This window comes from Sceloporus undulatus, chromosome 1 (assembly GCF_019175285.1).
Source record: "Sceloporus undulatus isolate JIND9_A2432 ecotype Alabama chromosome 1, SceUnd_v1.1, whole genome shotgun sequence".
Classification (NCBI taxonomy): Eukaryota; Metazoa; Chordata; class Lepidosauria; order Squamata; family Phrynosomatidae; genus Sceloporus; species Sceloporus undulatus.
Window position 1 is genome coordinate 312,132,438 of NC_056522.1, and position 27,381 is coordinate 312,159,818.

The 27,381-nt window shown below is 40.2% G+C and overlaps 2 protein-coding genes across 6 annotated transcripts in view; one reads left to right on the forward strand and one right to left on the reverse strand.

The window, feature by feature from the left end:
* ZFYVE26 (zinc finger FYVE-type containing 26) overlaps positions 1–9,352 on the forward strand; it is a 72,171-nt gene extending 62,819 nt beyond the window's left edge. For 4 of the 5 annotated variants that reach the window (XM_042448003.1, XM_042447996.1, XM_042448010.1 and 1 more), the window contains 6 exons: positions 520–722; positions 1,082–1,223; positions 2,917–2,976; positions 4,803–4,985; positions 6,630–6,674; positions 7,854–9,352. In XM_042448003.1, the coding sequence (XP_042303937.1) occupies positions 520–722; positions 1,082–1,223; positions 2,917–2,976; positions 4,803–4,985; positions 6,630–6,674; positions 7,854–8,063 (843 nt within the window). In that variant the 3' untranslated portion in view covers positions 8,064–9,352. The remainder of the gene's footprint in view (positions 1–519; positions 723–1,081; positions 1,224–2,916; positions 2,977–4,802; positions 4,986–6,629; positions 6,675–7,853) is intronic. The other variant, XM_042448020.1, reaches the window with a different exon arrangement.
* Positions 9,353–10,222: 870 nt separating this feature from the next.
* The window catches only part of LOC121920823 (retinol dehydrogenase 12-like), a 35,782-nt gene continuing 18,623 nt past the window's right edge, over positions 10,223–27,381 (reverse strand). The window contains exons 3-7 of the mRNA XM_042448044.1: positions 25,622–25,779; positions 23,235–23,339; positions 19,923–20,132; positions 12,755–12,944; positions 10,223–11,835 (exon numbers count right to left, since the gene is read on the reverse strand). Coding sequence (XP_042303978.1) covers positions 11,733–11,835; positions 12,755–12,944; positions 19,923–20,132; positions 23,235–23,339; positions 25,622–25,779 — 766 coding nt within the window. The 3' untranslated portion in view covers positions 10,223–11,732. The remainder of the gene's footprint in view (positions 11,836–12,754; positions 12,945–19,922; positions 20,133–23,234; positions 23,340–25,621; positions 25,780–27,381) is intronic.

Here is a 27,381-nt window from a genome sequence, read left to right on the forward strand (position 1 = left end):
TTTGAATCCCTTAGACATAGAAACCCGTTAGATGTCCTTGGGCAAGTCACTTTGTTGTGGGATAAGGGTGTGTGTGTGTGTGTTTATGCAATGACAAGCCTCTGAATAAATCTTTCCAAGAAAATCCTCTGATAGCATCATTGAAGGCACAGACCACCAGCAGCAATAACAACAATAGGGAACTTTGAGAACCTTTGGGTATTGGTTAACTGGTACACATTGTCTGCTTGAAGTGGAAATAGCTAAATAAACCATGGAGCTTTACTCTGTGTCTCATTTCTTGTGTCATTCAAATGCAGTCACTTTCCCTCTTTGGGTTGTTCCCCATTCAAAAAAATAAGCCCCATGTGTTTTTTTATTTATTTCTCTGCCTTGTTGGAAAAGAAAAAAGTGAAAAAGAATGTGCCCATGTTTGGATGACATGCTAAACAAACCATGAGTATAGTTGCTTTGCCAGTCAAATCATAAGCAGTATGAAAGCTTAAAATAAAATGTTTAACATTTCCCCTCCACACCCAGGATCAAGTGCGTGCTGCTATGACCTGTATTAGATTTTTCACACACAAAGCAAAGACTTACACTGAACTGGGAGAAAGGCAGAAATGGCTTTTGAAGGTCAAGGATCACCTCAAAGTTTACCTACAGGAAGTTTCACGGAGTTCAGGAAGAAAAAAGTCTGCATGCAGTTTCCGTAAGAAAATGTCTGCGCCTGATGTGTCAAGGTAAAGGCAAAACACTGTTCGGCAGTGGCTTTATTATTGTTCACTGCCTTGGCTAAATTGTTTCCAGATAGTTACGTCACAACTTTTACTATAAAATTCAGTGATGTTATGGTTTGTTGAGATGTTAAAACAATTGGTTTCCCTTGGCTTTTATTGAATATCTTATGATAACATTGTCATACCTGGATAATTTTACACAGTGAGAGCATTATAATCATATATTTGGAAGGGACCTTAAGGATAATCTATTCAAATCCCCTATCAGACAGTAATGCACAGCTAAAGCACTGCTTAGAGATGGCCATCCAACCTCTGTCTTATTCCTATCTTGATTGAACCTAATTTCTTTCTCCAATTAGACACATCAACACAGTTGAGCTTCAAATGGAAGTAACAAAATTCCTTCATCGATGTGAGAAACAGGGGGCCTCATCTGCAACTGTCTTTACAGTACCCACGCTCTTTGGGAACAGTCAAATGAAGATGGAAGTTGCTTGCAAGGTACTGGACTCCGCTTAAATCATGGCATGGTTTTAAATATAAAATGAACAAGATTGGGTGTAGACTACAATGAAAGCATATAATTTTCTTTACCAACAGTAATTGTTCTGACTAGTCACATGTCATATTTACTTTTCATCACTGATTGGGAAGGAGTATATGGAAGAAAGACTGGGAAGGACATGAAACTGAAACCAAAATGGTAGGATAGGGCATGTTGGTTTTTTTCTAAGGTAGTTGATCTTGTGGCTGAATCAGTTCTTGAAGAAATCATAACATCAGAAACCTATGGCTACAATCATAAACACACATTCCAGGAAGTAACCCCCTCAGAACTTTCAAAGACATAGCTGTGTTAGTCTGGATCAAGTACGCAAAGGGATCTTGTAGGACTTTTGAGACTGAGAGAAAGAAAGAAGTTGGATGCATAAGTTTTTGTAGATTTAAGTCCACTTTGTCAGATGCTTCTGAGGAAGTAGGCTTAAGTCTACAAAAGCCTGTGCTATAAACTTCTTTTCCCCTCACATTTCCCTCAGAACATTGTAGAACTTACTTCAGAGTAAGCATTTGACCTGAGTTACTGTATACTGGGCCACTAAGGAGCTATCAGCTGTAACATCCTTTCAAGGGAGACAACTAGAGATCTGAAGGGGAGGAGGAAAAACTTGGGAAAATCCTCCACATCTTTCTCTTTCTTTCTGGGCCTTCATATTTCTAGAGATGAATTATGAATTAATGGGCAGAATGAGGGAGTGATTTTCTTGGAGGATCCTCCGCCCAAATAATTAGGATTAGGTTTCTTCCTTTTCCTCATTTCCATCTCCTTACAAGTCTTTGAGTGAGGTAAAGGCATACGCCCCTCTGAATCTTCCCTAGAAAACCCTGTGATAGGTTTGCCTTAGGGTCATTGTAAGACAGAAATGGTTTGAAGGCACACAACTAACAAGTCTTTTGTGTTTAGAAGTAATTTGATCTCTGTGGAGACATCACTCTGTCTAGGGCTTATGGTGTTTCATTTGTGGAAGTCCCTGTTAAAGCTCACTTTAACACATGAACACAAGGTGTGCAGTAAGGAGGTGTGAATCTGGCCTCTGTGTTCACATAAATGTTTTCTAGATGGGCTTTTCCCCACTTTCATCCCTCAATGTGAGTGCAATAAATGAGTGTAAGAAAGAGAGAGAGCATTGCACATTCCTTTCTTTTTTGGGGGAAAAACTTTTATTAAAGTTATAAATTTCAAACATACCATAAATATGAATTGTAAAAACAATCAACAAAAACACACCATTATAATTGCAAGAAAGCTGTATATCTTCTGTTAAAAGGTATGGAGGGAAATGCAGCAAATTAATCAATCTCCATTGCATAATCCTGATATAAACTGCAAATACTTTTTAGTGTGAAAATTTAAGACTAGAAAAGTTCAGTATATTCCAGAAGACTATGGTACATGGAATGCTAGATGATAATGGTAAATGGAGTGCTAGATTACTGCAGAGGTAAGTGGCAGATACTGATTAAATGGTCCTATTTCCAGTTGATGATCTTTATTCCAAAACCTAACAATACTCTTAGACTTAGAAAGAAGGAGCAAGAAATCTGCTTGCACTTTGCAGTAGATAGTAATTGTGGGTTGCCTATTCACTACTTTACCACCGCCATCCATTTTTATGCTACAGTAATTTTTCCTCAGGTCATTCTGGAAGGCAAAAACATTGAAGAAGGCTTTGGGATTGCATTCAGAGTTCTACAGGTATGGTGCACTTAAGAGCTGCTACAGCTAACACCAGTCCCTTGCAAACTTCAACAAAGTAGTTGAAAACCGCTGCATACTTTCAGCTTACTATTATGGATATTTTGGGTAGTATAAAAACTTGAATTAAGCTTCTGTACTTAATCATCATCGTGTGTGTTTGTTTTTATCCTACTTCCCTTGTTTAGAAGTTAGTATTTTAAGGGCAAAAGCATTACTTTTTAATTGAAAATCTACCATGGCATTTGAGGGGTACTAAATTCCCGAACAGGCTTTTTCTAGATGCCACAGAGAGATTAATGATTTGTAAACAGATATCTGTCAATGCTGCTAACAAAATAAACTGAGGAAGATACCCAAGAAAATCAGGGGCAAATTCAGGTCTAAAATATCAGTCTGTTTACTATTTAGCTAAAGACTGTTTTTGTATATCTGGTTTGGTTTGTTCTGGTGTATATGGTCTACTGAAGGCAGTACTTCATGATGGCTGCACAAAGGTTACTACACCTTTAGAATTTGTTTTATGACTAGCCTCACCTTTTCAGCCAAGTTAAGGCTGAACATTTATGCTGAAGTGAAACCACTGAGTGTTAAAAATGCTTATTCCAAAGTAGGTTTTCTTGTTACATCTTAGTCAGTTTTTAAAAAATCTATCCTTTCCAAATATTCTGTCACTCAGATAGAAGTATACTGAATACCACTAATTAACGTAACCTTATATTTGCTGCTTCCCTAGCCAAGGTTCCCTGAGATAACTATGCAATGGATGATCACCATGGGTAATAGTGTTGCTGTTCATGTGTTTTATGTGTTGTTTTAGTCTTTTAAAAATGAGCTAGAAGAGTCATTGCTCAGTGGTAGAAAGCACACTTTGCATGGAAAAAATCAGAGGTTTGACCCCTGGCATTTCCCAAAGAGGACTATGAAAGACCTGTCTGAATTCTTAGAGAGGTGCTGCCAGTCAGCACAAGTAGTACTAAACTGCATGGACCATGAGCTCACAATGTAAGGTTGCTTGCTACGTTCAGGTTAATTGTTAAAGCCAAAGTAGGAATTTGCTATATATGAAAAGTAAGCAAGTTTTTTGAGGATTAATATTACTGTAATTGTAATACTATGGTCTGTGCAAGATAATTCAATAGCTCATTCTATGGGATGAAATATCTGTGATTATGTGCTGTGCGTTAATTCTGGTTGGATATGCGTGGGACTGTTGTTTCCAGATTTAACTGCATGAATTTTAGATATTTTATTTAGTGATTTAAAGTTTGCAATCTCAAAGACAACTAGCTAATGTACCAAGTGTTACCTACTCTTCCTAGTCTGGCTTCTTTTATAAGACAGATACAGAAAGGAGCCATTACATGGATTCTGTACCATTACTCAGCCAAACAAAAGGACATCAGTGTTTGGTATGACAGGATCTCTTACTGTGGGACTGTGCTTCTTTATGGAAGATGTTAAGCATGCACAAAACTATAGCCACATGCAGCCCTTGGTAACTTTCTGTGTGGTCCTGAAAGCTAGCGGCTGGGATGGTGCAGGGAGGGGATATCTTTTGGTTCCTGGGGTTACTCCTATTGGTAATAGGAGTGGCTGCAGTAACCTTAGTAGACAAAGGTCCACAGAAATGTTGGGAGAGTTTATTTGTGCAGAGCCCTTGACTCAGAGCCCAACCTCCTTACTGTTGAAAAGGTTGTGTACCTTTTGCTCTATGGCAGCTCAGCTTCCATAAATGTATATATTTTCTCCTTCAGTAAAGTTGCAATTCATGTTGTAGGGAGGCATTTCATGATTTTGAAATAATACTGGTTCTTCTGCCCTAGGACTTCCAGCTGGAGGCTGCTGCTGTATACAATAAAGTGGCCAGACAGTTGGTGAAACAGCAGAACTATAGTGAGATCAGACAGCTCATCAAATGTATCAAGGAATCTGGTGCTGCAAACAAAAATGATGGGGACAACGTCATCCTAAACTGCCTAGATGATTTTGATTCTGTCCCTGCTGAGGTAATTACAGATTACTCAGGGAAGAAAAGACAGTCACATTTGCTTTCTCTCTGCAAGTCAGAATGCTAATAACAAATTAATACTCTTTCAGACTGAATTATTCTTACTTTGTTAGTGTTGATTTCATGGCCAAAGAGTAAGTGGTCTGCAAATGGGCACCCATAGTGTCCCAGTTGTGAGGGCATTATCTCCTTTTCAGAAGGTTAGGAAGTCTTGAGAATATGGAAGAGATGTAAACTATTTAAATTCAGACAAGCATTCTGTCTTCTACAGAATTAAGGAGTGATTATGAAGGTACAGTATGTGTGTGCTGGACTATTTGATCTCATCCAGTAGGTTCTTCTTATTTTCTGATAATTAGCTCTCATACCAAACATGACCATAAATAAATAATCAAACAGCCCCAAATGGCAAAAACAGTATACAGTTGGTCCTCTGTATCCATGAATTCTGCATCCACAGTATCAAAATATTTTTAGAAAACTTTAATTTTGCCATTTTATATAAGGGACACCATTTTACTATGCCATTGTATACAGTGTGACTTGAGCATCCATGGATTTTGGTATCCACAGGGGTCCGGGAACCAAACCTCAGCAGATACCAATGACCCACTGTATAATGTTTCAAACAGGTGTAAAAATTTAAATACTAACAGCTCAAGCAGAGAACATAAACATTGAAATAGACCTGAATAAAATTCTAACAATTCATAAACACTCATAGAAAAAAACTGCATCCATTCTCGATCAAAGAAGACATTGAAATAAATCAGGTTCTTATATTGATGTGTGCCTTCAAGTCATCTGTGGCTTATGGCACCCCAAGATGAACCTATCATGGGGTTTACCATTTGTTCAGAGGGGGTTTAACTGTTGCCTTCCTCTAAGGCTAACAGAATATGACTTGCCCAAGGTCCCACAGTGGATTATTATGGTTGAGGTAGGATTTGAACCCTGGTCTCCCAGAATTCTAATCCAGAACTCAAACATCTACATGCTGGCTCTCTCAATATTATGTAAACAGTCTATGTATGGTAAGAGATGGTTAATCTGGGAATACATGTTTCTGATCATTATCTGCATCCAAGGAATACTTATGAAGTATCTTTTAAGGTGGCTGGAACTCCTTGCCTTGTCTTCCAGAAGTTTATCATGTTTCTATCCCATAACAGTTGCCACCCACACTACTAAATTGGTATCAACCTACAAAGTTTTGAGCAGTTATACTGCATTCCCAAATTGCCTTATCTACATGCTTGTGTTATAGTCTCTGAACTTCATTCATGCAAAATTGACTAACTGGTTTATTGACAGCCCACATTACCACACTACCCTCTTACAATGCTGCTATTCCACTTTTTACTGTTCTGGCTGCCTCTTGTTGCATTCTGAGGCTTGTAGTTCAGTGAGGCCTAAGAGCTCTATGGCTGAGATTTGCTCTCTGCAAATCCCAGAATGCAACAGGAGGCAGCCAGAACAGTTAAAGTGGAATAGCAGTGCTATTAGAGCATAGTCTGGTAACCTAGAACATTTTGTATCTTTTGTGTCCAAACTGGAATTGAAGCAAGCATGGTTTAACAGTAAAGTACTTCAAAAATTGTGACATGGCTCTTTCAAGTTTGCTTTTCTTTTTGGAATATAGGAATTGGACAATCTGATCCAGGATATGGAGAGTGATGAAAATAAGGTGAGTGCAGTGGAACAGAAGGCACTGATGAAATAAATAAATGCTACATGTCCCACAGTATTTTCTACATGTGCTCAACTATTACCTCCCACCCCACCCCCAGGATTTTGTGCTTCTCAGATTCAGCAGCACGTGTCAGAATAAGCTTGGTAACAACTCTTTAGCAAAGCTGTTTTTAAGCTGAAGCTTGCTGTGATATTATCTTGTGAAAGGAGGGAGGGAGGATGTTAGAAAGACAGACAGAAATAGAACTGTAAAAGGGTTTATGGGCGCATTGCTCAAAATGTTGGCAAGTTCCCAGTCACCTTTCTCACCAATGAAAACTGTGTTGCAATAGGTAAGAGAACCTGGAGGTTTCATATAGTCTGGAGCAGGTTGTTTTTCTTGTTCTTTGTTTTATCATGCATGTTTTTACAAAGACTGGAGGCATCTGTGATAATCAAGGTGCCTTTTGTATGGTGTGAGCCACTCATTACACTATAATTTGATTTTTTGTTTTGAGTTCAGTTCAAGTGAAGATAAATAGCTGTTCTTCAGAGACAGAAACACACCATAACTGCAATGTTTGCTTTCCCCATACAGTATACTTTTCTCCATGCATAGATAGTAAAACCTGGGAGAGCTTATAGTAGTATGCTTTATTCTTTCTTATGAGACTGGAAAATGTTAAATAAGAACAAGGAAAGATGTAAAAATATACTTAAGATTACTTCATTCTGACCTTCAGTTTGAGGGAGATGCCTTCATAAAGTTCCAAACTGGAACGGAATTGATCTTAACCAAGTATCTATGGTGATCAGCACCAAGAGCTATACTAAGCTTTTGTAAGCTTAATATATATTAGTTCTTTTCAGTGCATTTCAGAGGCAGAACAATGAAGCAGCCATACCACCTGTTCTAAATTAGGGGGCTGTGTATAGTATTGTTTTGGGAAGCATGCTCTGATGCAGAGGCGACCTGCATGTGCTGGAAGGCGCCGTCACTTATGCAGCAGGGCCCATTTTCACACTTCCGGTTACACAGTGCACTGTCACATCCCATGCTGTTCCTTAATGCTCAGTAGCAGATGGCAGGGTGGTTGTAGTTCTGTTTAAGGCAAGAAGGGAGGTGAGAGAACCCCATCCTAAGAGTGGAACTCTTGCTCTGAGAAGCATCCAGCCTCTTTCTTTGCTGTTTCAGATCCAAGCATACCTGAGATGCCACAAGCTACGTTCTGCCTACCTGGTCTCAGTGAAACAGGAAAACACAAGAGCTGTGCAGTTGGTCCAACACGTTCGGCAGCTGGCTGAGGATAGCGGAGAAGATGTGGTGCAGGCCATTTGCACTCAGTGGCTTTCAGTGCATCACACCAAGCCAAGAAGCTGGCTTACCCAAACCTCTAAGAAATGACTACTAGGATGTGGGTAGTTTGGTGTTTCTATAAAGGGAAGACTGTTGTTCTTATCAGAACAGCATTTAGCAGCAAGTTGGAAAGGAGCTGCTTGGAATCCTCCAATGAGAGGGAAAAGATCAAAGGATCCTAAAAGTGCCAATCTATTACCTCTACCTCAGGGTGTTTAGTTATTCATTTCCTCCCTTGTCTTCCACACCTTCATCTTTTAAAAATATTTCAGTCTTGCTTTAGCCAAGGATTTTTGTTCCCATTAAGACATATTTCTAAGGCATTGTAGCAGTAATTCAAAACCCAGATCAATTTGGAGTTGGTTTCCTCTAACAGACGGAAACTCATAAAGCAAAGATATTATTTCTGAATTAGAAAACAAATTTTATACTCGGCAGTATATGGTTGTCTGGATTTCCTTTTGTATAGAAATACAATTTATGCATTTCTTTAGTAGGAATGCAGTTATCTATTTTTAAGTGAGGAAACATGTTCATATGTTTAGAAAAAGTACTAGTGAGCCAAGAGGAAGTTCCTGAAACAGTCTTACTAGCATATATGTGTGCATCTTGACATCTGGACAAAGTAGATGCTAAACAAAGTACTTGGTTGAAAGGCTTATTGTTATATGTTCTACACAGCCTCATCAAGCAGTAGAAAAGAGAATGTTAAGGGTCTTGTAACTGACCATCCAATTATATGGCTATGTCCAAACAGGTGGAGAAAGCACAGCCTGTAGACAGCATACTTCCCCAGATATTCTTGCTCCCCCCATCCCTCCACTTTTATTTTGCTCAAAACAAGGTTATGTTAAGTTTAAAATAGGTTTTTTGCTGCTGCAAGTTTATTTAGAACTTGACATAGATTCTTTCTGGTCAGTCTAATACTCATAGTTCATCATCCACTTTCCCAGATTGATTGGAGATCCCATTGCCTGCCCAATGAGAGGACAGTGAGTTTGTTTTTGGCTTTTTTGTTTGTTTACTAAAATGTCCTCCAAATCAGTTGAGGGCGACTGAACAGTCCCAAAGTCAGGGAAGGGCATGTCCAGGAGCCCCCCCCCCCCCCCCGAAGAAAACCACAAATGACAGGAATCCTACTTAAATGTTTAATTTTTAAAACTGGCGGGCATGATGTTTCAATAGGCTAATTGCCATTTCTAGACACTTCTGGCTGTGGCAGTGCTCCTTTTGGGAGCTGTAAAACGTTTACCTGCCCTTTGTTCTATGCATAAGATTGTTACCTGACTTGTTATCCAGCAACAAAATGAATTACAGAATGATGTATTTTATCCGTCTCTTGGGTGTAAGCAATTCTTTATATGTGTTTCTCATTTGCAATACTGTTTTCCCACTGACATGGATTGAAAATTGCAATGATTGTGAACCCATTCTCCAGAGAAACAAAGATCCTCCTGGCTGACCTCATATCAGATAAGTGCTGTCACAGTCACAAACATCAGTTATACTTAACTCACTGGATCTGGTTTTCAGAAATAGCTTGCAGCTTAAGTAATTGGGGATGGCTACATTTAGCTTGCAGACTCTCCTACCTCCCAGATTTTGAAGTTTATCCCATTAGGAATATAAGGCTTGCAGAAGCTGCTTTCGTTGTCTTTCAGGACTAAAGTTCCACTGCACTCCAATCTAATTTGGTTGGGTGTGGTACTTGAGATGCTCTTCGCTGGAATGGGAGAGAAGAGAATTTTAGATTTCTGAGTATTGTGTATTTTAAACCACTTTTCTTGAGAGGTTGCTCTTGCTGCACCTCTCCCTCTCTCTTCAGACTCCTCTCAGGCATTTTTGTAGAGGGAAGAACATGATGTGTTTAATGAGCATAGACTATCAATCTGTGTTCCCCCTTGCACTGTACTTTATGCACTTTACATTGTTTGCAACTCAAAATTCCTTAGTAACTCCTGCTAAGGATCCCTTTCTTACCAGCAAAACCTGCCCTGCATCATAACTATTTCAACCAATGATCTCAAAAATGAATATGTTGCTAAAATTGCAGATGAGAAAGAACCTCTGCCACTAATGAACAGGAATAAAATACATTTGGTTATCGGTTTTGCTGTAAGTCTGACATATGTTTGAAGTAATATGTTAAATCATTTGCAGGCTACCTCTACAACTCAGAAAGTAACATCTAAAAGGCAAGATAAAACTGTTGTGCTGTCCTTTTTTATTTAGTCACATGTACTCCAGTACAGAAGCTGCCAAGCAAAGAAAATAGATGTTAAGTTTAGAGCCTGGCCATGTATACACCAGTGGAACTGCTTTGTAGACAGACGTGACCCAAGCCCATCAGAAAACATTTTCAAGACAACTGTCCCCATTGCTTATATCAGCCCTTTAGTTATAGGAAGTGCAACATATGAAGTAGTAAAAGTTCTATACAACTGGACACTCACAACTTGGTCTGATTCCATAAGCATACTTTAGCTTATCTGCTCTGTTCTTCCAGTCCAGAAAATGAGATTAAGGGTACAACGTTCCAGTAAAGAACAACCTTTTACATACTACAAATCTTATCAAGAACTGCATACAAAGACACTTTTAAAACAGTAGCTTTCAAATGTCATTTTTAGCAGAGATAAGAAAGAAAAGCAACACTGCTGTCCTGATAAAAGTTTGTTAGATATAAAACATTTATATTACACAAGGTAATTGGAATGGCTGATCTACCAGGAAGGTACCCTCCTCCACTCCACTTGTAGTATTTCTAGGAAAAAAATTATTGTAAGTCTAAGCATCCAAATAATGTTCTGATAATGTTCCAGTAGATACAAAGAGATGGCTTCTTCCCCTGGAAGAAAATAATACAAGCAAATATTTCCTGCAATGCTCAATACAGGATTTACAAGTGCTTACTCTATTTAATCACTATCTTAGTTGTCTTTCAAGCTAAGTCTCCCCAGGCTGTTTACAGCATATTCCTCTATCTCACTCTGTGAAACTCTCAGAATTCTAGATGTGAGAAAAAAAGATGTCTCTACTTAAATTCATACACCCAAATTGTGTATGTGTTCAGTACCGAGACAGCCCACATGGGTTTAATATGTGAATCTAAAAATCCCTAGCTCTGTTCTTGTAGTAATGCTATACAGCAGCTGTAGTATTATTAGAAGAACAGAGGTAGGGATTGTGCAGTTGTAAGCATGGCTAATTTGTTAAACCTGTCTATCAGTAAGCTATAACCTAGGCATTCTCCATCTGGTTCCCTAGCTTCTGCAGGTCATGCCCCCTCTCTACAGACAGAAGGTTATAGCTCTTCTTTGATCAGACCTGAACAAAGCCTCAGGGAAAGTGTTCCCCTCCACAGAACAAGTAGGCTATGAAAAGCATACAAAGCCCAGGAAAATTAAAGTGGTGAAAAGAATTCCTCCACCCTGGTTAAACAAAGCTTCCACATAAGAAAAGAAAGGCCAGATACACAGATCTGATAACTTGCCTTTTTCTATTACATTTGCACCTTAAGACTGCAAAAGAGACTATTTTAAAAACAAGCACCTTCTGCACAGTTGTGTGAACAAAACGTAAGTGGAAACCCTTATACAACTCTATTCTTGAACACTAATTTCTGTTTGTATTAAATTAGTATAAAATAGTCAACCTTTAACTTCAATGTTTGTTCTCTCACACAATGTACAACTATAGATAAAGGTCAGCTACGATTCAATTCCATTGGATGCCTAACATTTCACAGCTGACGTCCCAAAGTTTCCTTGCTGTTTCATCATTGCGCCCTTGACATGATACATATGCTGGTTTACAGTCACTGCAATATAAAAGGGAGAGTATATATTAGGAATTTCAGACAGTATTAGTGTAATTCAAAATTAGGTTTATATCCCCAACATCCAGCCAGCTGAGAAAAGTTATAGATGTGTAGAAATCTGCTGAAGTCTTTATCTCTTGGGCCCTCTCATTTGCTAATGCAAGTTAATAGCATTCTACCCTTTCTCCAAATATAGGGTTGATTTTGTTCTTCCTATAAATGTACACTTTCTGGACCACCAGAACTTAATGATATTGGAGACGGCCTTCACCACTTGTATATCTTAGCTGCCACATACATTTTATAGTCCACTGGGATTCTTCAGCCAATGTAGAGCAAGAAGCATGCCCATCTAGAATGGAAACTGAAGGGACAACAGTGCTGCACCCATGGCTCTCCAATATAGATCTTTACCTTCAGCACTGATTATGGAGAGTTCAAAACACATTGTCACTGTTGGCTTTGATCTTGTCATCAATTTAGGCAGGCAGGATTCAGATTGCTAAATCCTGCCTGCCTAGATTGCTAACCTTCTAAAGAGGCAATTGCTGTTGTCAAAACCGATGCTGCCAACAATTACCAGCCCATTGTTGGACATGTTTCTCAGAACTACAGAAATGCAGTTACACCTGTTACAGTAGGAAGTGATCTAGAACCCATATTCATCTATCTAGCCAACCCATAATAAGTTGTTTTTATTATTCTTCCTGTAACACAGGAGGAATCCAACTTTAACATGACACTGATCCAAAAAAAATTGTAAAGTAATTCTTTATCTTGTTCAGATGCTCTCTCAAAGTGCTTATCGGGTGTCTCTGAGACAGTAGCACTTGAGAGGTTGTCACCTCTCCCCTGATTACTGAGCTAAATCCTTATGTTACCCCTTGACTCCAATGCCAGTCTTCCAACGTCGAGTTACCTGAAATATTCCCCACTCACTGACTCCAGCTCCTCTGCCACTGCACAGTATATACTAGTCTGGGCTCCTTCTTGAGATGTCTTCAAAAGGAAAGGGAACATCTTCCACAAAAAATTCATTATAGTGGAATGACGGAACAGTTCAGAATCAACTGTGCCTGGATGCAAAGCATTGACTGTGACTCTAGTACCTATGGGAAAGGAAACGTGTGCAAGCATTAAACATACTGCAACTGTGAACATCAGTCTGGTGAAAGCAAAGAGGATATTATCTGAATTATAGCAGTCCCTAAAAGTATATAATTGGTCCTTTGAAGTTTCACATGTCCAACTAAGAGAGTTTGGACCCATATTAAACCATGCATTTGATTGTACTGTACTTATATGAATATGGTTGATTATCATTGGGCTGTAGTTACTTGCTACAAAAACACACAGTGAAGGACATTCATTTGGAAGATTATTTGGTGAGTAGAACTTCTCCTAAAAGACTGTTTACTGAAAAAATAACTTTCCATCTATTCCAAAGTACATAGAATCATAGAATTGTAGAGTTGGAAGAGACCACAAGGGCCATGCAGTCCAACCCCCTGCCATACAGGAAATCTCAATCAGCGTATACCCGACAGATGGCAATCCAGGCTCTGCTTAAAGGCCTCCAAAGGAGACTCCACCACACTCCGAGGGAGTGTGTTCCACTGTCAAAAGCCCTTACTGTCAGGAAGTTCCTCCTAATGTTGAGGTGGAATCTCTTTTCCTGCGACTTGCATCCATTGTTCCAGGTCCTGTTCTCTGGAGCAGCAGAAAACAAGCTTGCTCCCTCCTGAATATGACATCACTTCAAATATTTAAACAGGGCTATCATATCACCTCTTAACCTTATTTTCTCCAGGCTAAACATCCCCAGCTCTCTAAGTCGTTCCTCATAGAACATGGTTTCCAGACCCTTCACCATTTTAGTCGCCCTCCTTTGGACACACTCCAGTTTCTCAATGTACTTTTTGAAGTGTGCCCAGAACTGGACACAATATTCCAGGAGTACAGTGGCACTATGACTTCTCTTGATCTATAGACTATACTTTTATTGATGCAGCCTAAAATTGCATTGTTCTTGTTCTTTTTAGCTGCCGCATTGCACTGTTCACTCATGTTCAACTTGTGGTCTACCTGGACTCCAAGATCCCTTTCACATGTAGTCTCATTCAGCCAGGTGTCCCCCATCCTAAATCTGTGCATTTTATTTTCCACCCTAAATGCAGTACCTTACATTTCTCCGTGGTGAATTTCATTTTCTTAGCTTTGGCCCAGCTTTCTAGTCTATTCTATTCTACCTTCAGGGAGAGTACCCTGCCTTCTTGTCTTAAGGAGGCAGTGGTCAGACCATTCTTAAAAAAGCCCTCCCTGGACCCTCTGGATAAAAATAACTATAGGCCAGTCTCGTTGTTGCCATTCTTGAGCAAGGTGATCGAGAGGGCGGTCGCCAATCAACTACAGGCAGTCTTGGATGAAGCTGATTATCTGGACCCATTTCAAACCGGATTCAGGGCAGGATACGGAGTTGAGACGGCCTTGGTCGCCTTAGTTGATGATCTCCGTCTAGGCATCGACAGGGGAAGTGTGACCCTGCTGGTGCTCTTAGACCTCTCAGCGGCCTTCGATACCATCGACCATGGTATCCTTCTGGAACGCCTGAGAGAGTTAGGTATCGGAGGCACTGTTCTACAGTGGTTCCGGTCCTACCTCTCAGGCAGATTCCAGATGGTGGCACTAGGAGACAGTTGCTCTTCTAAAAGAGAGATAAAATTTGGTGTACCCCAGGGCGCAATATTGTCTCCTATGCTGTTTAACATTTACATGAAGCCACTGGGAAAAATCATCCGGAGACATGAGGCAGGATGTTATCAGTACGCTGATGACACCCAAATATATTTCTCTATGTCTCAAACTGATGCAGTGTCTATGGATGGCATCTCTCCTCTGAATGCCTGTCTTGGGGCGGTAATGGACTGGATGAGGGAAACCGACTCAAGCTGAATCCAGGTAAGATGGAGGTACTTGTTATAGGAAACCCAAGCCCAGGTATGGAATTATGTCAGCCAGTTCTGGATGGGGTCACACTTCCCCTGAAAGACTCTGTCCCCAGCTTAAGGGTGCTCCTTGACTCGTCGCTTCACCTGACAGCTCAGGTAGATGCGACAGTCAGGAGCACTTGTTATCAGCTTCGGCTGATACGCCAGCTGTGCCCCTTCCTGGTGCAGGGAGACCTTGAAACAGTTGTACATGCGCTGGTCACCTCTCGATTGGACTTCTGTAATGCGCTCTACATGGGGCTACCCTTGTGCCAAGTTCAGAAACTTCAACTTGTACAAAATATGGCAGCCAGGTTAATTACAGGTACTCGTCGTACCGATCACATAACACCGGTTTTGAAATCCCTTCACTGGCTGCCAATTAGTTTCCGGGCAAGGTACAAGGTGTTGGTGATTACCTTCAAAGCCCTACATGGCTTGGGTCCAGAATACTTAAGAGATCGCCTACTTCCATACTGTCCGTCCCGCACTCTAAGGTCCTCGGGGAAGAATCTACTTCAGCCAATAAAATCTAGGCTAACTTCAGTCACCCAGAGGGCCTTTTCCATCGCAGCTCCAAAGCTATGGAATGACCTGCCGAAGGAGATCCGCGACATTTCTACTCTTACAGCCTTTAAGAAGGCTCTTAAGATGGATCTCTTCCGGCAGGCTTTCCCTACCTAGTTCTACTCCCCATTTACTGTGACTTATGTCACTCTGTCCACCAATTCTTCTCTTAAATTTAATGAGAAGAATTAAATTAAAATTAATTAAAATAAAATCCTTGCCTCAAGAAGAAGAGCCCTCCCTCCATGACATCATCATCAGACCTGGGAGGGAATGAAAAAGAGAGGCCCAACTTCCATCAGGCCTAACTGTGAATGTACTCACTTCGCTCTCTTTAATTTTATTGTATTTTATTTATTTATTGTATTTTATTTTATTATCTTTATTTTTACTGTTGTAACCCGCCTGGATTCCTTGTGATTGGGCGGGCTATAAATAAATCATCATCATCATTATTATTATTATTATTATTATTCAGGTCATTTTGAATTTTGATCCTGTCCTCTGGAGTATTAGCTATTCCTCCTAATTTGGTGTCATTTGCAAATTTGATAAGTATACCCCCAATTCTGTCATTCAAGTCATTGATAAAGATGTTGAATAACACTGGTCCCAGGACAGAGCCCTGTGGGACCCCACTGGTCACTTCTCTCCAAGATGAAAAGGAGCCATTGTTGAGCACCCTTTGGCTTCGGTCAGTCAACCAATTACAAATCCATGTAACAGTTACCTTGTCTAGTCCACATTTTACAAGCTTGTTTGCAAGAATATCATGGGGAACTTTGTCAAAGGCCTTACTGAAATCAAGATATACTATATCCACAGCATTCCCTTCATCTACCAAGCTGGTAGTTTTATCAAAGAAAGAGATAAGATTTGTCTGGCATGACTTCTTTCTCTGAAACCCGTGATTATGGAACTGCCTTCTAAATGTTCACAGACTCTCTGTTTAATGATCTGCTCCAGAATCTTTCCTGGTATTGATGTCAGACTAACTGGACGATAATAATAATAATAATAATAATAATAATAATAATAATAATTTGTTTTATTTATATACCGCTATTCCAAAGATCATAGCGGTGAACAGCAAGTAAGCTAATTAGCAAGTAAGCTAATTTGCCCCCAACAGTCTGGGTACTCATTTTAGCGACCTCGGAAGGATGCAAGCCTGAGTCGAGCTTGGGCCTTTTGCTGGTCTTGAACTCGCAACCTTGTGGTTTCGAGTAAATGGCTGCAGTACAGGCATTTAACCACTGCGCCACCAGGGCTGTATTTTATTTTATTATCTTTATTTTTACTGTTGTAACCCGCCTGGATTCCTTGTGATTGGGCGGGCTATAAATAAATCATCATTATTATTATTATTATTATTCAGGTCATTTTGAATTTTGATCCTGTCCTCTGGAGTATTAGTTATTCCTCCTAATTTGGTGTTGGGATCCTCTTTTTCCCCCCTTTTTGAAGATGGGAACAATGTTTGCCCTCCTCCAGTCTGCTGGGACTTCTCCTGTTCTCCAGTTCTCAAAGATTATTGCCAATGGCTCCAATATTATATTTGCCAGTTCTTTTAATACCCTTGGATGTAGTTCATCTGGTCCTGGAGACTTAAATTTATTTAGATTGACAAGGTATTCCTGTACAGTGGTACCTCGGGATACGAAATACCCAGGTTACGAATTTTTCGGGATACGAATAAATCCCATAGGGATTTATTGTTTCGGGTTACGAAAGTTTTTTCGGGTTACGAAAAAACTCCGGCGCTGTTTTAAATGGAGCCGCGGCAGAGCCGCGGCTTTTTTCCCCATTAGCGCCTATGGCAATTCGGCTTACGAAGGTTTTTCGGGTTACGAAATTAGCCGCGGAACGAATTAATTTCGTAACCCAAGGCACCACTGTACTATCTCTTTACTTATTCTGTACTGAAATTCCCCTATTCTGTTCTCTGCTCCATTATCCTCAGGTTGAGCACCCTTTGCCTTTTGTGATAAGACTGAGGCAAAGAAGGTGTTGAGTAATTTTATTGTTTTTAACCTCTCTAACAAGCCTGAGTTCATTTTGCGCTTTAGCTTTTCTGACTTTACCCTACACATGCCTGCTATTTGTTTGAATTCCTTTTTGGTGATTTCCCCCTTTTTCCATTTCTTATACATGTTCCGTTTAAAACTTAGCTCAGTTGAAAGTTCCTTAGTCATCCATCCTGGTTTCTTGTGACACCTCCCATTTTTCTTTCTCACTGGAACTGTTTTAAATTGTGCCTTCAGTATCTCCCTTTTGAGAAACTCCCATCTGTCCTGAACTCCCTTCTCTTTTAGTATTTCTGACCATGGGATCACTCTCAATACCTCTCTAAGTTTACTGAAATCCGCTCTCCTAAAGTCTAGGATGCGTGTCTGACTATGCCTGGCTTCTCCTTTCCACTGTATAACAAACTCCAGGAGAACATGGTCACTTCCACCTAAGGCTCCCACCACTTGCACCCCATTAACCAAGTCATCCTTGTTGGTTAGGATCAGATCCAAAATAGCTGACCCCCTTGTTGCCTCTTCCACCTTTTGGACAATGAAACTGTCTTTGAGGCAAGTGAGGAATTTGCTAGACCTGGAGGATTTGGCTGAGTTTGAATTCCAGCAAATATCAGGATAGTTGAAGTCACCCATCACTACTACATGTCTCCTTGATGAGTGTGTAGTCATTTGTTCTACAGCCCAATTCTATCCATGTTTAGCCCCAATATATATTTTAAAAGATTGTCTTCTCTATAAATGTGCACAGACTGCAGCTTTACAATATTGTTGTTTTAACTAATTGCTTCAGCACCCCACTTATCTTTGCTTGGTATTCTGCTTGATATTGATACTGTTGCTAAAATAGTTATTAGGGTTGCCAGGATGAATGCAGGCCAAGGTTCCTGTTACTTTAATTTTAGCTGATCTGATCAGGAAGACTTAAAGTTCCAAGTACTGTAGCCACAATGTTGTGAGTTCGATCCCAGGGCTCTAAGGTTGACTCCAAGCCTTACAACCTTTTGTACATCAATATGAGTACCCAGCTTGTTGGGGAAAATTGGCTTACAGATTATAAACATCTTAGAGCAGGGGTAGGCAACCTCTTTGAGCCGGGGGCCGGGTTGCTGTCCCTCAGACAACTGGGGGGCCGAAGCCAAAAAAAATTAATTAAATAATTTTAAAAATTAAATATATAAATAAACCGGGACAAATGTAGGGCAAATTTTTCAAATGGAGGACACTTTTTTAAAAAATGGAGGACACGTGAAAAAAATGGCTGATTTTTTTAAAAAATGTTAATATAAATGCATGTTTCTGAGGCTTCTATAGACAATTGCCCCCCAAAGGCCCTGGCAGCAATCGGCGGCAGGACTGGGCTGGGGCCGGTCCCAAGGCCTCGCCGGGCTGGATCCAGCCCGCGGGCCGCAGGTTCCCTACCCCTGTCTTAGAGAGTACTGAGTCAACTGATAAGTAGTATAGAAATGTAAACACTATTGCTATGAGGAGGAACTATGGCACCTCTCCTTCATCATCTCCCCCAACATGACTATTTACTAATCAATGGAAAAGCAGAGGGAGTGGCTAAGTGTCCTTTCAATTCCTGTAATACGATGTATAATAATAGTTGTCCTCAGGAGGTCCCAGAAGATAATGTCATTGATATGCAATGGTAATGGAATGGGGCATACCTCACACCACTTCTCACCAGGCAGTAAATGGCTATGTTGGTGAGGCTTTGTTAGCTAAAAGGTGAGTTGAGGTGGTGAGGGAGGAGAGGTGCTGTACAGAACTTTATGGTAAGCATTTCTGATCAAGGATCTGCTAAATATTAAATCAACAGAAGTCCTGTCCTGCATTCAACTTGGCAACTTAGGCCTTAATTGAGTTTTGATGAAGAACAGTGAAAGCTGGAGAAAAGATGTTACACTTTAAGACCCCTACAGCCATTTCTCCCCAGCCCTCTATTTCCCATAATGGCCGAATTCCCACTTAGCTCTTGATTTAATTCCTGCACCGATTCCTGAAACCGGTTCAGCAAACACACCCACAGCTTCCCTGCCATGCCTCCCTCCATCCTCCTGGCTATACCGTGAGCGGATGAGAGGCCAAGGCGGAAGGAGAGAGGCAGGCCAGGAAGAGTGAGGCATGCCGAGGTGGAAGGAGAGAGGGAGCCTGGGAGGACGGAGCAGGCATGTATGGCCAGGAGGCTGGGGAAGCTGCTGACAGTGGGAATCAGAGTGAATTCAAATTTGATTCGAATCTGCCCGGTTCCCACTTGGGCTGGATCAATTTATTTCCAATTCAGCCCCCATTTTACCAGCATCTTTGGGTAAAAATGGGTAAAAACTATGACCCCCCCTTTCTGAATCGCTTCAGCTATTTGAATTAAGTGGGAACCATGGTGGTTTAAACCGGATCATTTGGAATCGCAATCCGGTTTAAACCACAGTGAGAACAAGGCCAATGTAAGGCTACTGTTTAACAATCCATCATAAAGCAAAACCACTCCAGGCTTCCAACTCACCTTGCAGTCTTCTGGCCAGCTCCCGGGTGAAAAGGATACCTGCCAGTTTGCTGTGGCAGTAGGCTAGGCCCCGGTTATAGCACTTCTCGCCTTGGAGGTCATGGAAGCGAATCCTTCCTCCATGATGAGCCACAGAAGACACGTTGACTATTCGAGCTGGTGCAGATTGCTTCAGACGCTCAATCAGCAGGAATGTTAAAAGGAAGTGCCCTACAAAGGAAAAAATGATTGACTTCTAGTTGTAAATGTAATATGGATACAGCAAAACTTTCTTCCCTGTAGGTCTGCTTCTCAAACACAAGAGTACATCGTACTAGCAAAAAACTGAGGCTATCTGAAAGATGTTATTAACCATGTTGTTGAAGATGTGTCTTGGGCTATAGAGGAAGCGTAAGGTATACAATCAGCCCTCCACATTCACTAGTTTAGCATCCACCGAATTCATTATTCACAAGTTTGCCACCACCCACCTGAAGCCTGAGGCCTCCCCATGAAAATTCATATTCACTTTGGGGGGTGGGGGGGGGGGGGGGGCGGAGAACCAGCAATTGCCGATAAACACAAATATAGTTAGGATTCTGATCCAACCCTGATATTGTTTCATCACCTTCCTGTCATGTAGCCACAGTGACAGTGCTGTTTGGAACTCCTATGGCATATCTCCATGCTCATGTTGCATCAGCTTCCTCTGAGTCACCATTTCCTCTTTAACCCATTGCATGCACCTGATACATTTTACACAGCCTGGGGCAAAAATATACTGACAATTTTGTGTCATGAGTGGATGGTAATGTTTTATTAATCTTTGGGTTTTTAAACAGACAGTTGATATGCTGCTCTTGTGTTGTTCACAATTCCTCCATGACTACAAAGGTAGTGAGCTGCTGAAATTCTTGCTCCCCAAATCCATCTAAATGGCATGTATGTGAAAGCAGAAGTAGGTTCTCTCAGGTCTATCTCTAAATGGGTGTAAAAATGGGAACTTGAGAAGGTATTCAGTGTATCACTGCTAGTACCTTCCGGGCAAGGTACAAGGTGTTGGTTATAACCTTTAAAGCCCTACATGGCTTGGGTCCAGACTACTTGTGGGAGTGCTTTCTTCCACATAATCCACCCTGCACATTCATGTCCTCTGGAAAGAACCTGCTACAACCTAAGAAGACTAGATTGTCTGCGGTGACCCAGAGGACCTTCTCATCTGTGGCTCCTAGGCTTTGCCAGACAAAATCCGTCATATTACCACCCTGGAAACCTTTAAAAAGGCTATTAAGACAGATCTCTTCAGGCAGGCATTTCCAGATTAGCCTTGCTAGACTAGCCTCCCCTTACTGATATCATCGGCCCCATCCTGTCCCCCCCAGATGAAGACACCTTTTCACCCAAATCTACCCACAATTTTAGTAAATTCACATTGGAATGTTTTACTCTTTCTTGTTGTTTTAATTTTTTTAAGGTTTTGATTAATGGGGTTTTTTATGCTTGGGGAGGCGGATGGGATATGGGATTGTTCTTTTTAACTGTAATTTTTAACTGTACAATGTTTTATTCTTATACTGTTGTAATCCAATTTTATTCCTCTGAGAAAAGCGAAATATAAATAATTATATTGTTGTTGTTATTATTATTATTATTATTAGTAGTAGTAGTAGTAGAGCTCTGAAACATTACTATTCCAAACTGCAAGTCCCAGGATCCAACAACCAACATGATTACTGGACACTTTAGCCCAAAAGAATCTAGCTTTTTCCAGCTCTGGTTCCTAGCATGGTCCAACAACCAAGGCTGTGGACATGTCATGTACCCAAATCAGAAAACAGATTGCATTAATTCAACATGTTGTTTTTGACTAATAAAACCCTATATGGCTTGAGTGCAGGCTATTTGAAGGACTGTATTTCCCTTTATGAACCCATTAGAGCACTAAGATTACCCAGAGAGTCTGTTCTCTCTGTCTCACCACCCATTTTAGGCTTAGGCTTGTTTGGTGGGAACAAGGGAGAGGGTCTTCCCAGTGGCTGCTGACTCACTCCCTAGAGAGGGCAGGATACATCCTAACTATACTTCCATCAACAAATCAAAACATTTTTATACCATCAAGTTTTTAGAAACTGACTAGGGTTGAGTTTTAATGCTGTGCAGTGGGGTATTTTTAAGGTTTGTATATACAGTGCACCCTCCACATTGTGGAGACTGAAGGCAGAAGATCCCAGAAAAGCAGAAAAACCACAAATATCATACGCCACCCCCACCCCCCAAAAACATGAATGCTATAAGCACTGCCTGACCATCAAACTTTCCCACCTTGCCAGCACCACAGGTTTTAAATCCCTTCCTTGTCCATCTGTGTCTCACTCCATAACTCTTCCTCTCAATCTTCTGTCTTTCCCACACCTCCAGCCCATCACTCACTTTCCCAGCTTGCCACCATGCCTCATCTAGATTTTAAACCCCTTTCTAGCAGGTTGATGGGCTAGGAAGCCCACTAGGAAAGAGTTTAAAATCTGGATGAGGCATTGTGGTGGCAAATTGAGAAAGGGATTGATGGGCTGGTGCTGTTTGCAGGACTGGAGACAGCGTGGAGGAGCAAGAGGAGAGGGCAAGGAGTTCCAGCTAGTTAAGCAGCAACAACAAATTTGTAAATAATCAAATTCACAAAAGGGAAACCAGTACCTGTGGATAACCAGATGCAGTCTTTTTAAAAAATTACATTGTTTTTAATGTTCAACATTTTAACTTTATAAATTGTTTAATTACTTTTTAAATAATCCTTATGTTTATGTTTTTGTTAATGTATTTTGTATAGCTTTTAATTTGCATTGTTTTAAAATGATTTTATAGTTTTTAATTTCCTTTAAATATGTTGCTAGCTGCCTTGTATCCCATTATTTGGAGAAAGGCAGGATATAAATGAACAAATAAATAATTCTGTGTGTACAATCAGGAACAAGACATAGGATTTAATCCCACCCCCATCCACAATCTAGAATTCTTATCTTAATAATCAGCATCACTAATTATTTGGCTAAGGTTATGTAGTAATGTATGTCAAAGCCAAGCCATTAAGTTTGTGTATTAGCTGGACTGGACAGTTTGAAGAGGAGCTTGTGGGCCAAGCAGATTGAGCATCTCTATGTTAAACAATTCATCCACATGATTATCCCTGGTGTAATAATTTGCACAGCAACTTCTCATTGTCTTTCTGTACCATTAGGAGAGGAGAAAAGCTTCCCAGATTAATACATTTTAATAGAAGAAAATCTTTTCCAGTGAGAGGACGTAGCCAATCACCTAATCCATTTCTCAGAACCTTACCAAGGTGATTGACTCCCAGGTGCATTTCAAAGCCATCTACTGTCTTGGAATAGGGGCACAGCATAACCCCAGCATTATTAATGAGTATGTGAAGCTCCTTCTCTTCTACAAGAAAAAAAGGGCACATTATAAAAGATGACGCCTAAAAGAAAATCCTAGTACTCACACAACAGGCTCTGCCTCGCAACTGTCCATTTGACCTTTCCCTTCTCTTAGCCAGAGCTTTAGAACCTGTGGCCACCCACATCTGATGAACTCCTATTTCCATTATCTCCCATGATTGCCAAAGCTAAAGGGAACCAGATTCCAACAGAGCCTCCCAGGATTATTTTTCTCTCTCCATAAAGCCAAAATTTGGTCTTAGTCTCAGAAAAAGGCAATGCATACAACATTATGCACATAAGCCTATATCACTTGAAGTTAATTTTTTTAAAAAATATGTACCGACTCCTTCTAATACTTTTGCAGAAGTATTTTCTCTTAAATTGTCTTTAATAGAAGTGCATTGTTAATATACATTCCAAGCATGGTTTGATAATCAAAGCCTAGCAGAATATAGTTACTTCATTACAGACACTTTCAAAATCATTACATCTACATGGATATTACCATTTCAGTCGAGTTCCTGTTTCAGTTTTCAAGAGGACCTCAGCTATTACTCTTCATTAGAAAGCTAGTAAAAAACCAGCCAAGACCATTGTGGATAAAACAATGAAAAAGCAAACAGGTCCCTTCAGACTTTTAAATATAAGGTTTTCTTCTAAATTAACTTGACAGTTAAAGTCTCATATCAACTGACAAATGATTCAAAGTGGTTTTGATCTGAATGTTCTTTTTTTGGTATATTACCAGACTAAGTTTTGCCGAATTCATTTTTAAAAATGTTTTATTCTTGGAGGTGTGGCCAATTATCCAACATGGGAAACATATAGAGAAAGATAAAGCCTCATAATTTTCTTCAAACTGGAGTAGAAGAACCACAAAAAGAGACGTATAAAGATGAGACTCTGATGTATGGGACAAAAGGGTCAGCAGGTGACTAGATCGCGGACTTCTACTCTGTAGCAAAAGAATGAATATTACCAGTTGATAAGGACAACAACACCATTGACTCCAACATAGCAAACACCCTACATAGTGCAAGGAGGAGGGGGAAATGGTCCTCAATCAACTACTGATTTATCTTTCCTGGAGCTACTGGGAAAATGCCAGGAGAATTTAGTTAAGGATCCACAAAATGACTTGTCCTCAGCTTTGGAGCTTATAGATGCTAAACTTTTAGCCCTCACGAGACATATCCATGACACTGGAGACACAGCCAAAGAAGCCCTACAGCAGAACACCTCACTTGAAGACAGGCTGCAATGATTAAGAGGCAGAATATGACCTCCTCTAAAGCAAAACTGATGACTTCAAAAATAGGAAGGAGCATTTAAATATCTATTTGGGGGGGGGTGTCCCCCACAGATGACTGAACAAAGAGATCTCCTGAAATTTATGATTACCTGGCTGAACAACATTTACTCAGAGATTGGTTTGTGTGAAACTGATGTTAGGACAGAAAAGAAAAACAAAACGCTAATGAGTAAGATCAGAATATTTCTGTATAATGTCAGAAGGCTAGATTCAGCTCTAAAAAGCACTACAATTTTGAAGCCTGTTAACAGCTTTGTCTCAATATTTTATTTCTACAGGAAACCTACAATTGAGGTTTAAAACCAGTGTTTTTAATGTCTCAGAGCACTTTGTAGCAGTTTGAGTAAAGCAAAGGGAGTTGCTATAATACTTAAAAATACATTTCAATTTCAGTTATGAAATATAAAGAAAGATGTAAAGGGTAAAGTTCTATTACTCCAAGGAACACTAACAAATTGTCCAATTACCATGGACACTTTTTACACACTCAATTCAACGCTATCTAAATTTATGGACATTTTTATTCAAACACTGACTGATATGGCACTGGAAGTAATCATTAAAAGACCCAAATGATATTTTAAATCATTCTTTAGATATCTCTTATCATCAAAAGCATAAAAACATTACACTTCCCTCTCTACTATTAGTTAACATAAACAAACTGGGTCTAATACACGTTTGGAGACTGTTAGATTATTTTTTCTGACACAATTTCCACTCCAGAACTGACCATTTTTTAAATCCCTCTAACCTTCTTCTACAAGACATCAGGAGTGTGACCACAGAATCTATCCTACTCCAGAACTGATCATTTTTTCCATCTCTAATACAGTAATAAAAATTCAAGCAAACAATGGCCTCTACGTTTAATCATATCCTGATTATGTGTTCAGATATATCTTCAGTCAACACATCAGCCTGAAAGAGACATCCAAAGGATCAAGACAAAACAGGCATCTCTGACATACCTTTCAGGAAATTTTCAGCAAATTCTCGTATGGATTTGGTGTCTGCCAAGTCTAATTTCTTTGCAACAACTTGCTGATTCCCTGTCTTGGCCTGGATTTCAGAAACTGCTGCTTCTGCTTTTACCATATCCCTACAAGCAAGGATGACTTTAGCACCTGCAACAAGAAAATATAGGTGGGTGGAGGAGTGGGGAGATTAATAACACAGATGAGTGTGTATGATGCCAACTGGGGCCTGTTACAGACTGCCAAAATAAAGCTGCTTTGAGTCTCTTTGGAAGTATGCAGTTTAAATGATGCATGCACCCTAAGAATCTGGAAGCTGCACCAAAGCTGCACTCCAGTGCTTAGGAATGGAGTGTGGCTTTGGCGCGACCTCCGGACTCTTCGGACCCATGCATCATTTAAATAGCATACCTCCAAAGAGACCTGAAGCAGCTTTATTTTGGCAGTCTGTAACAGGCCTAAGTGACTCAGACAGAGTAGCCTTATATATATATATAGATAGATAGATAGACAGAGAGACAGAGAGAGAGAGAGAGGAAATAAACTTGCCTAAAAGTTCATGTGTTATTTTACACGTGCAAATGCGAAAACCAAAGAGATTCTTAGTTTAAACTAGGTTAAAATAATCTCTTCCAAGAGGGGGAAGGCTATCACAGGGTAATTTGTGTGTCTGTTGAGTTTGCTGTCCAGGTGCTAATTTTGGATGATCAACTTCAGGATCCTCACTCCCATTTATGGATCTTTATTTAAAAACCAGGCTTTGAATGAAAAACGCTTCAAACAGAGGATACCTTTAATTGTCTGTTGGCAGGCCTTCAAAAAGGGTGGTTCTTTGTAGACATGGACACATGGCCACTCTAGAGAGCTCATAGTAAATGACTTAACTTTAAACTAAGGATACGGAATACAGTGCACCCGCGCTATAGGTGGGCACCCTGTACGCAGCTTCCAGCTTACGCAGAAGCTGCACAACAGAATGAATGGTGCGCGCACCATCCTGCACCACAAGCATGAGCCCCATTCAATCAAATAGGACTTGAGATTACACACTATTCGTCTTATGAGGAGGGGTCCGGAATGGATCCCCTGCATAAGCCAAGGGCGCACTGTATATGGCGCTCCAAATGATAAGCTCTTGCTGTCCTTTACCACTGGCTATGATGGGGAAGGTTGATGGAAGTTGCACTCCAACAATACTTAGAGGACTATGCACCCTCTACTTTTCCTTTATACTGTAACATACTTTTATGAAATATTGGCAAGTGAAAACTAACAAAATGTTGGAGGACTAAGTTCTCCTGTTTAGTTTGAGATAATTAGCCATGACATCCTCTGGAGTACTCAATTTATATCCTTTCCTAAGTTTTGTTTTCCTCGTTCCATGGCCACTGAACATGCTCATACCTCACATGACTGTTGGGAGTGGTACAGTTTTATCTACGTAAGGAACCACACACTGAGAAAATATCTGTTGTTATCATACACTGAGAATGCATTTGTTGTTATCATACTCTGGGGTTTGGTTCCAAGATCCCCCCATGGATAACAAAATCCATTTATGCTCAAGTCCCATTACATATAATGACATAGCAAAATGGTGTCCCTTATAAAAAAAATGGAAAATCAAGGTTTGATATTCAACATTTATACTTTTTTGGATGCTTAAATCTGTGTATAAAAAATCCTTGTATAAGAAGGGCTGACTGTATAACATTTTGACTCTTTGTAGAAGGCCAGCCACAACCATGGAAGCA